Source organism: Agrilus planipennis, unplaced genomic scaffold (assembly GCF_000699045.2).
Source record: "Agrilus planipennis isolate EAB-ADULT unplaced genomic scaffold, Apla_2.0 scaffold54, whole genome shotgun sequence".
NCBI lineage: Eukaryota > Metazoa > Arthropoda > Insecta > Coleoptera > Buprestidae > Agrilus > Agrilus planipennis.
In genome coordinates this window covers 1,353,912-1,364,556 of record NW_020439000.1, presented here as the reverse complement: position 1 = coordinate 1,364,556, position 10,645 = coordinate 1,353,912, and the positions used below count along the sequence as shown (strand labels likewise).

Genomic DNA, 10,645 nt, shown 5'->3' with positions numbered 1-10,645 from the left:
ATCAATATTCTAAAACTTTATGTTCAGGTGTTTACTTTTTTGTTGTGACATCATTCAAAGTTTTTTATATCTTTTTTTGTTCTTGTATAAGATAATAAAATACAACAGAGAGGGCATTAAGTCGCCATCTGTAATATAAAGGCGGCTAATTATAGTTTTAACAAAGTAAGCTAATTTACAGTTTCAGGATTCCTATCGGTATATAATGTTAATTTACTTGCTAAACAGAAATTTCTGCGGAAATGTAAAGCAATTAAATCACAATAGTGATACCTAAGCTTTTAAAATTGATTCTCCTTGCAAAAGAGGGAGTTTGAGATTCGTCTCTTTCAAAAATAAAACTAATTTTGATTTAAAAGAAAAATCACCTACGACTAATAGTGAAAAACTTGTTTTTGTCTACACCTCCTTCCTATTGGGATACCAAATCCAATAAATTAGTTACTATTTTAATTAGTACGTATTAAACAATACTATCATCATATTAACTATTTACCTTTAATTCGGAGAATCCCACGGGTAGGTGAAATCGAAGCTTATCATTTTCAAATGATGCTGTTAGATCTTTATGACGATATATAGTACTCAGTTTTTGTACCCTTCCATTTTGCAATTTCAAGGAGCACTTATGCGCCAGAAAAGAATAGATTGTAATTTACAATTGAAAATTAAATAGTTACCAAACTAATTTTGATTGGTATAGTATTCTACGTACGAAAGCGAAATTCTCGAAAACATCTGGAAGAGGCACAGTATCGCAGCAACATTTTTCTATCCAATTTGAAAATGCGTTTGTTAAAAGATCAACAGGATTACTAAGATTTGTTCGAAATTTCGCGACATCAACTTCAATCAGTTTGTTTTTAATGTCTTTGTTTTCATTATTTACACTTAAAGACCGCAATGAGAACGCAAATTCAAGTTATTACTGATAAATACTACCTTTTTAAACTTTGTAACAGTTCCAAATTAGGTTCCAAAGTCAATTTAAGGCTTACTGATAAATTACTTCCAATAAAGATAATTAGAAGCAGAAATATTAAAATAAGTCCATTATGCAGTATTTTTACTTTTTTCATGTTTATTCATGGGAAACTTCTTTTCTACGAAATAATAATAGCTAATATTAATTTAATTAGAGCTAGTAAAAAGAATAGTTTAAAAACTCAAGTGTCAGCCATTTTGAATATTCGCCAAGTTACTGTTCTAAGTTGGGACTGGAGACACATTTTATAATGTTGTGTCATTATAACCACTTTTATTTTGACGTTTATCTAACCCTACTTTATTCTAATCAAAGCAGAAGTAAAGTAGTGTAATTTTTGTATAAATGTCTTTATGTTTTCGAGAAAAGAACAAATTCTTAAAAAAACAGGCCCGAATGGTATAGGAAGGTATCAATTTCTTAATTTATTGGTCCAAGAATTTCGACTGACAAAATCATTAGGTATGATAAAATAAACTTACCAAATCATTTTCCAAGTTTGTATTAAACTGTTCTGTTAAATCTAGAATGCAAGCAACAAATATTGGCAAATTTAGCTAATTTTGCATATGATCCCATAAACTACGAATTTATTAGAAGTTTGTCCATCATTGACTTATTCATAAGCCAACTAGCACTACATGAACATGAAAGTCTTATAAACTACGCTGTTGCAGGATTGTGTAACTTGAGTGCAGGTATATTGCATTTTAATAAATTAATGTTTTATCTACATGTAGCATTTTCGTTTTAGATAACGAGAATCAGAATATTATCATTCAGCAGAGTGGCATCACTTTAATCACAAAACTGTTACTGCATAAGAACAAGGAAATTGCTTTAAATAGTTTAACTGCTTTATTATTTTTAATTACTCCAAGCAACAAACAATATCTTACAACAGAAACAATATACAATGTTATACAACTGAATGAGTCAAGTGATCCAAGATTTAAAAATTTGGCAACAATTTTTATTCAAGATTTATGTTCTGAGCATGAGATAAATTTGGCAAAATCCTGGAAACCCTCTTCTGAGCAACTTGAAAGTATACCATTACCATCTAATACATAATATCTTCAAATGTTACTCAATAAATATCAATTTTATTTTTTAACTTGTGTGAGATGTTTTTCTTCTAGAAATATTTCAAAAATTGGCACAAATGAATTAAACTCTGTCCAAATTAAAAGAATAGTAACTGCTAAAGATTTGGAAACATTTGCTACTTTGAGCGGTGACACAAACCCTATACATTTTGGAGATAAAGCAATTGTTCATGGTGCATTTTTAAATTCTCTTGTATCAGGCGTGATTGGAACTAAACTTCCTGGACATGGCACAATTCTAATATCACAAACTTTAAATTTTCCTAATAAATGTTTTGTAAATGAAGTTGTAACTGTTACTGTTAAAATTTTGGAGCAACGTAAAATAGTAAAAGTTGAATATGAGTGTGAAGTTGAGGAAGAAAAAAAAATTGTCTTGTATGGAGATGCAAAATTAATTTGTAATAAAAATAAATAATGTCATGAATAAAACTTTTTTCGCCAATTTTGCGTTTTTTCTTATTTTATTTACAACAATCGTTAAAATATGTGTTCACATTAAAGTCTTAATATTGCATAAAATTCTCAACAAATTAATTATGCTAGATCACTTATATCGCAAACAAATTAAACCTACGATTTTAAAATAAATGTCGATTGGCCCTCAAATTCGTCATTTTCCTGTTGCTGTTGCGTCATTTCTGTAAATCCCCGATATATTTGGTGCTTTCCAAAGTGTTTTAATCCTATATTCATTTTTAAGCATGGATAAGTTTAAAATATGTATTATGTTTTCGTTAATACTTGTTACATTTATTAAATATACAATATAATCAGTTAACATAAACAACTATATTGTTTTCGCGCTTTACAATATCGACAGTGTATGTGTATTGCTGTTAAAAAGTTGCTTTTTATTTTACAAATAATTTGGAAATACTGAATAAATTTTAAAGCGAGTTTTAGTTTACTTTAAGGATAAAATTTATTCAAAAAATTGTTTGCTTTTCAAATTTTTGTACGTCTATGCGCAATGTTAAGTTCATTAAACTTTATAATAAATATAAAATTATTAATTNAAAATTATTAATTATTGTTAATAAACTTATTATTCCCAGACGCTAATGAGTATTTAAAAACAATGTTGTAAATATTTTTATTTATTGTTTTCATTCTGTTTAACATTTCCGCATCCGTAAGCAAACGCAGCAAATCCTAAGAATTAAACAATGGCATTTAATTATTTAAAACTAGAGCGGAAAATATTAAATTAGTCTCCTCTGATACATCACAACATAAACAGTGTATTGAAGGTAAGATTGTAAAAATTATTTTATTTTGTGAATATCTCAAAATATGTTTCGTGTGCTGCATAAGCGTTGTAACGAAAAGTGAATTTAAAATAAATAATCTGAACAGTCATTTATTTTATTATTTAACATAGTAAAATATAAAATCAAATATGAGTATTTATTCTGTGATATTTGAATTTATGTGATTGTAAAAAAGTACTTACAAATCCAAGATAACATTTTTATTTTATCGTCAATTTTCTTTAAAACAGCAAATTAAGAAATGTTATTTTACTGAATTGACTACTTTTTAACTGTTCATTATTTAGTTGTCCCATAAAGTTTATCCAATGAACAAGCACTTTATACAACCTGTTCTATATGCAATTTCTACTTTAATTTAAATAAAAGGAAATGGGCGGCAAAAAAATGAAAATAGGAAGCGACTTTTTCTGCATTTCTTCAAGTAAACTTAGATAAATTTCACATTTCTTAGTATTCATGTAAAACTAAAAAAATTAAATAAGCAAATATGTAATTTTATTTAAGTATAATAGTATATGGTGACTGTTTAAAGTTTACATTGGTTAATTTTCCTTATTCATTAGGGAATTATAAGCAAAGAAAATAATAAAAATAGCGTCAAGGTATTAATAACAACTTATTTTATTTTCGTTGTAATATAATTTATCAACACTTTTTTTTATTATATTTCAGATGAAGTTCCCACCAATTTCTTTCGCAATTTTTCTCACGATCTTGATTGTCGTTATAAGCTTTTCCCATGCTTCAGTATCGGATAATACGATTAAGAACATAAATAAAGAAAACAACAACAACAAGGTGAAAGGCCACCACCATGCAAACAACCACACCCACCCCACCGACCCTTGTCCATGCACTTGTGGGGTGTTTTTGTCCGGTCAGTTTAAAAAGGGCTCCAAAGACCAACCCAAAGGGAATCCGGTACTTGTACAGGAAATGGATGGGACCTCCACGGGAAACAAACAGTGCATTAACAAATGCTTGGAACTGGTTAGTATCTAAGGGGGTAGTTCTTTATTCTCCTTCAATACATTTGCATAATCACCTGTGCATGTTAGAAATCCACAGGCGTACCCATCGAAGGGTTAAAAAATACAAAACAAAAACAATAGTTTTCAACGCTTACGTAATGCATGGACGATATTCTCCCTATTACCGTATTAATTAAGTTCCTGCAATCAAATTTTCCGTGACGCATTCAACTTTAGCGGGATTAATTACTTTTGATGCGGGTTCCTCCCCAGGAAATGATTTAAAATAATCAAATCGGTCTACCATATCGTTCGCATATTCTAAAAGCTCATTTCATCCATGAAAAGTTTCCCTTCTGCTTTATACGCCGTTGCACACAAAAGGGGGTAAAGATTTTAATGAGTTTTAATCGACAACTATTTAAATTATTAGTTATCTGTAGGTACATGAATAAAAACGCACTATTCTATTTTGCATTTAACAAAAAAAATATATATAAGTGGGTACAATGGTTTCATTACCTGTTTTTTGTGGGATGTGATCTCTTTATTTATCTACTATTTATATATTTCTCTTGTTTGCAGATTGTAAGGCACTTATCTAAAAGCAATGATATTATATGTGCGATGGTTGACCGCGATTGTGTGAAAGAAAAGGCCTACTTGTTCGTAAAAAACCACAGTTGCACGTGGCACAATTCAAATCTTTCCGCTGGGAGAGAGTTTTGTTGCAAGGATAATCAGGCGGTCAAATGTAATTCTAACAGCTAGAAGTTTCTTTTTGCTTTAGGTACAATTTATTAAGTTAAAATATTAACGTCGGTCGTCAGTATTTTTTTAAATGTAAATGTTTTTTATTATTCCATTAGCAATTTTCAATAAATACATTTTTTGGTAATTTTGTTTTAATTGATGATGATGACGAATTAAAAACAATTAAAAATTGATTGATTAATTAGAAACATTTTGCTGCAATGATACATCTATCTGGTGTTTATTTCTTTACTTCTATTTGAATCAAAGAAAGTTCGCAGTGCTTCCTTAATTATCCGAAAAGCACCTACGTAACTTAAGCAGAAAGATCAAGGGTGGGGGTGGTATATACTGATTTTCTTATCACGCTGTATACGCGTTTATTATTTGAGTTTTCAAAATTCTTTTAATTTTTAAAAAATCTTATTTATTACAATGGTAATCATGGTCATCACACATCACAATACCAATTGTACAAAAACATTTTTCCAACCAACGTCGTAGCGTGTCAAACGCTACTTATATTTAACTGGAAATGTGTTACATAGCAAAAATGTGCGTGTAATAGGAGAAGAGAAAAGTTTGATGATGTTAATTACAAGGGGACACCTTTAATGCAACAGGCGTGCTGACAGTGCGGCCCCTTCTTCAACAAGGTCATCGTCGTCACGTCCAACAGGTAGTCTATTCATGTGCAGTCAGGTGTTATATTACGTAGCTATAAGCCCCCCAGATCCTCCCGAGAGATACATTATACTTTGCCGACCACTCCTAGCGGCTCGCTTTGATTTTTGCACACGTTGATAGTTGGAAATTATATACATTGGTAACTTCTAGGGGTATAAATATATATGTATAGCTACTATCCAGTTCTATCGGTTTGTGTCTTGGACCTGTCGGCATTTACTTCCTCATGAATGTTCCTACCCCCTAAATGGTATAATTTACACGTCCAACATGTATCAAAGTAATGGCTTATTGAGCTTACAACTTAATATCCAGTATATCCATGAAATTGTTATGCAATATACAGGCAAGGTTAACAAAAACAGTTATCTATTTTTGAGAACAAGAAAAACTATGACTACCAAGTATTTTTAATATTTCTGTTATTCGATTTTTTTGGACACCGTATTTTAACATAAATTCATTCTCGTATCTCAAGCGGTTGGGGGCTCTCATTGCAGAGCAATCGTTACTCATTACGAATAGGATTTATTAGTTACGATAACATAAACAATTACAATAATAATGTTCATAGGTTAACGTTGGTTACCTACTTATTTTTTTGGGCACTTTTTTGGGATAATTCAGGTTTAAAGTATAACTGATCACTCTTTTCCCGCTTCTTCCTATAATTAGGTGGATCTTATTGCAACGATTGGTATGCAATAGGTAAATAGGGTAAACATAATGAAAATGATTTGTTGTTTAGAACAAGGAAAGCTATCACAATGTCAATTTTTATAGATTTTTATTAATCTCTATATAATAAAAGTCCTATCTCACTGATTCACTGAATCAGCAATGCCCGAATTAAACTCTTGGACAAAGATAGGTAAAATTTTGCACAGAGGTTTTTTTATGATGCATACGTAGACTAAAGAATATTTTCAAAATTGTACCACCAAGGGAATCGAAATGGGGTGATAAAAATTGTATGGAGCATTTCTGTTTATGGTTTAAACTAACTTGAAACTTAATTTTAATGCATAAAACACCTACTTCGGCATTTTAAAAAAATAAACCTTTTAAGGAGTTAAAGGTTTGAGCTTAGCCAAGCGGACTGGTTACGGCTAATTACTTATAAATTATTTAAATAAATAATTATTTTAGATTAGGATTAGACTAGATTGGGATTAGAGGAATCTCATTTTCGTATTTGACTCCTTTGCCGTATAAAAACAAAAATTACACATTTTGCCCTTACGTTAATCATGTCTAAAAGATTAGCTGTGTGGTGTGTTGTTTAGGGGTATAGTGTATCTCACAATTTTGGACAGGGTATGAGAAGCTGAAGAGAAAGTTATAAGATAAAAATTGTATAAATAGGTTTTTTGGAAGAGATCCATAAAATTTTGCGATTTTGCCTGCCTTCCTTGCTATCGGGTACTAGTTGACATGTAATATGCAAGTGTGAAGATGAATTATTACGTCAAAGCGGTTTGACGAATTTAATGTGGTTTCCATAAGACTATGATGTTATGGTTCCTTCAACTTATTTTTCTTATCGTTTTGTAATCTATTTATTTGTTAGTTCATGTAGCTTATCAGTCAATATAAATAATGACTGCACATATTTTTCCGCAAAATCTACTTGTACCAGATGACAAATTTCTATCTCCGCGTACACACTGTTCAAACAGATGCAAATTCTTATTATTTGCAACTCTGTCACCGAATACTTTGCGTATTGTTAGACATCCACACAGGTACCTAATTATGCAGTCAGTGAGTGAGTGAGTGTTTGCCTTTTGCCATGTCCGATATGTGTAGGTACATCAACAAGACTTAAGCTATGCGCTGCGCGGACCGTAATGTAAACAGTCCAAATGGTAGCTAACAATATTGTAATAAGTAAGTACGTACATATGATATGTACTTACATAGTGATGCAATTGTGAAGGGATGTGTTTATTTAGAACACATAAAGCAGAAATATGGTCGCGCTGAGCTGCGACACGGGGTTGCCCGGTTGTCGACCCGCGGGTCCAACAGTGCGTAACACTCTCCCCCCGGCAGTCCCTCGCGACCATCATCGTTGCCCTTTAAGTTTGATCGTCATCCGAAAATTTACAGCGGTGCCAAGCACAATCAAAACTGTTAGAAACATATCTGTTCATTTTATTTGCTAATCTAGAGAAAGCGCATTTATACAAGAGATAAAACCCCTGAACTACTTGTAATACCTACCACGAGTGCATTTTTGAACTTTTTTGTTTAATTTGAATCGAATGCATATCTAGTTCACATCTATTTGTTCTTGTTCCTGAATTCTTTGCAGTTTTTCCGTAGTCCGTTCTGTTGTAATAATCTACGTGTAATCAGTTCCAGATATGATTAAGTATGTAGAAGCATTTACAAGTTGTCAGTCTTTCTCAAGGCGAAACGTTGGCTGTAGTTTTCGAGTAAATAAATAAACTTTTAACTTCCTTGTGGCTTTGATTTCAAACCGAATAGAAATATAGAGGAAGGTTGGCTAATAAAATACACTTAGTTCCAAAAATTTTTATTAAAAGTCATTGCAATCCCAAAAAGGTATTTTTCATTGCGTTTACGTTTGTGTATACTAATGGGCGTGAATAAAAATTCTTTAAATTTATTAATAAATATACATTCAAATACTTTTGTATTGATAGACGTGACAACAAGGCTCCTTACGCAACTAGATTCTAACATAGAATTGATAAGTTTCAAGAATTTTCATCATTTTTACGCAACTATGAAGTGAGTGTTTGAAAAAAAATTAATATCTTTACGAAATGTAACTCCAGAACTTATTCAAAACTTGTCCTTTGATATTTTATGTATTTTAAAAAGAAAATTGGATTGTAAATTGTAATTCAATAATTTTAGTATGTACTAATAGAAACTACAATTTCAGTAGTACATAGCTTTTGCTTTTGTCATACGAAATCGTTATTTGGTGACCTATTAATTAACTATGTCCGCTTAATCAGTGTTTAATGATTTATATACCTCAGAACAAATTGGTTATTGAACTACTAGTGCAATATTTAATGTTCCATTGCGAATCGAAACAGTAACTTTCGATTTAGGTAATTTAAATTAGACACTTAAAATAAAACCAATTTTAAACTTTTCGAGACATACAATCGTTTCAAATATGCATCGACCCGAACAGCAAAATATAAAATCAATTATTTGCAAAAGCACAAAATTAGAAGTTAAAAAAGGTAATGAATTATTTGCGGTTTCTCTATAAAATACGGTATAAATACGTAAAGTACTTTTGGCGGATACCCCTAGAAAGAATGGATTAGATTATAGATTATACCATTAAAAAAGAAGTACTACTTGATTTCAATTTATGAAATGGCTAGAATTTTCTTTTACATTGTTTTATAATACAAGGGTTTAACAAAGGAAAAACTGTTAGATCCTCTTTATATTACACACTTTTTTGGTTCTTTTTTATTTTTTATGATATTTTACTGCAACGCGAATGTTTTAATTCAGTTACCCCCATTTTTCAAATTTTAGCTTCAGTAGCTTCAGAAACAAAGGACGATAGGTGCCATGAAAAAATAAAAACAAATTTTCAAATTATTTCTTTTAAAATGTCTACGTCAATGGTTTTTGGGAAATCAGATAGATGATGATGATGAGTGATTTTACAACGGTTTATTTTTTTCCTTTTATAGTAAGGAAACATAAATTTTATTCTCAACGGTATTACATATACATAAAAGTAAGAATAAGTTTTTAATTCTTTGAATGAAGGATTTAGCACAATTTGCTAAGATGCAATTAAAACGGCAAGAAGCTTTCAATTTTGTTTTAATTGAATGATGTTACTACTTGAAACCGAATGTTCTCGTTGTCTGTCATTTATAAAACGAGCTGCTTGTCCTCTGTAGTGAGTGGTAATCATATGAGAGAGAAATGGCAGCGACTTGTACAGTAGTGGTAAGCCACATGATTATTTAACATTAGGTACATTTACATACACACAGATATCTATTGTATATAAGTACACCTAATAAGTAGAACCACTTGTTCGGAATACGCACTATCCTGGGAAAGTGTGTTCTTCTGCCCAGATTCTTCTTCTTCTTCTCGATACCTTAAAACTCTTGGCTAGATTTCGGACATGACCGTTCATTTTACGCACGTTTGGTCATTGACCGATATTACGGGTTTTGCAGTGACGTGCGTGTAGAATCCGCTGTACCAGCTAATTTCTCTTTTTTCTGTTGCGTCCTTTAAAAAAGCCATATTATACCAATACCCATACACATTTACCACATTAACGCACGTGAAAGTTCCAAACGAGTTGGCGTAATACACAAATTAAATTTAATAAAACATCAAACAATTTACCGTTCCTTTTTTTTGTCATCGAATCCCGTAACAATCAAAATCTTTCTTAAAAACGTACTCAATGTTGTTTTTGTTCTTGTTCATGGAATAGATCATCTTTTGAGACTTAATTACGGAATAAAAAATAAAGGTTTTTCACAATTTGTACTTGAGTGGTTACGTATGAATTTTTTTCAAATCTCAGAATTATTATATAGCTTGTTAACTGTTATCTTATCTATTTAACTAAATCGATTAAATTATTATTAACTCAATTTACTTTTTATTTAAAGTTTTGCGCCATGGATAGTTATCCTTTGGTTCACAGGAGGGAAACAGTGACAAAAATGTAGAGTAATTTAATAAAAGTCACTGACGAAGGGCAGTCATTAAAATATAAAATTAATAAGTTCTTGTTTAAACTTAATGTCTGCCATATTATACAGCAATAAATTCTAATAATAATAATTCAATCACTATCCTTAACCTTTCAAAACAATTTTATCA

At 30.8% G+C, this 10,645-nt stretch overlaps 1 protein-coding gene, 1 long non-coding RNA gene and 1 other non-coding gene across 5 annotated transcripts; 2 read left to right on the top strand and 1 right to left on the bottom strand.

The window, feature by feature from the left end:
* Positions 1-502: 502 nt before the first annotated feature.
* Positions 503-1,557, bottom strand: LOC112904819. The gene is made up of 4 exons (XR_003231389.1): positions 1,468-1,557; positions 943-1,103; positions 716-890; positions 503-625 (listed from the first exon to the last, which is right to left on the bottom strand). It is a non-coding gene; the product is annotated as an uncharacterized LOC112904819 (long non-coding RNA).
* On the top strand, positions 1,252-2,528 carry LOC108739766. Of its 2 annotated transcripts, XR_003231388.1 has the most exons (4): positions 1,252-1,447; positions 1,513-1,683; positions 1,740-2,033; positions 2,128-2,528. It is a non-coding gene; the product is annotated as an uncharacterized LOC108739766 (transcript). The 2 variants fall into 2 exon arrangements; XR_003231387.1 differs by lacking the exon at positions 2,128-2,528 and having other exon boundaries at positions 1,253-1,447; positions 1,740-2,102.
* Positions 2,529-3,170: 642 nt separating this feature from the next.
* On the top strand, positions 3,171-5,193 carry LOC108739771 (follicle cell protein 3C-1). Of its 2 annotated transcripts, none has more exons than XM_018473823.2 (3): positions 3,171-3,347; positions 4,044-4,361; positions 4,928-5,193. In XM_018473823.2, exons 2-3 carry the CDS (start codon positions 4,044-4,046, stop codon positions 5,111-5,113), a joined length of 504 nt encoding a protein of 167 aa, XP_018329325.1. In that variant the 5' UTR covers positions 3,171-3,347; the 3' UTR covers positions 5,114-5,193. The 2 variants fall into 2 exon arrangements, with proteins under 2 accessions (XP_018329325.1, XP_018329326.1); XM_018473824.1 differs by lacking the exon at positions 3,171-3,347 and adding an exon at positions 3,906-3,973.
* The last annotated feature ends 5,452 nt before the right edge of the window (positions 5,194-10,645 follow it).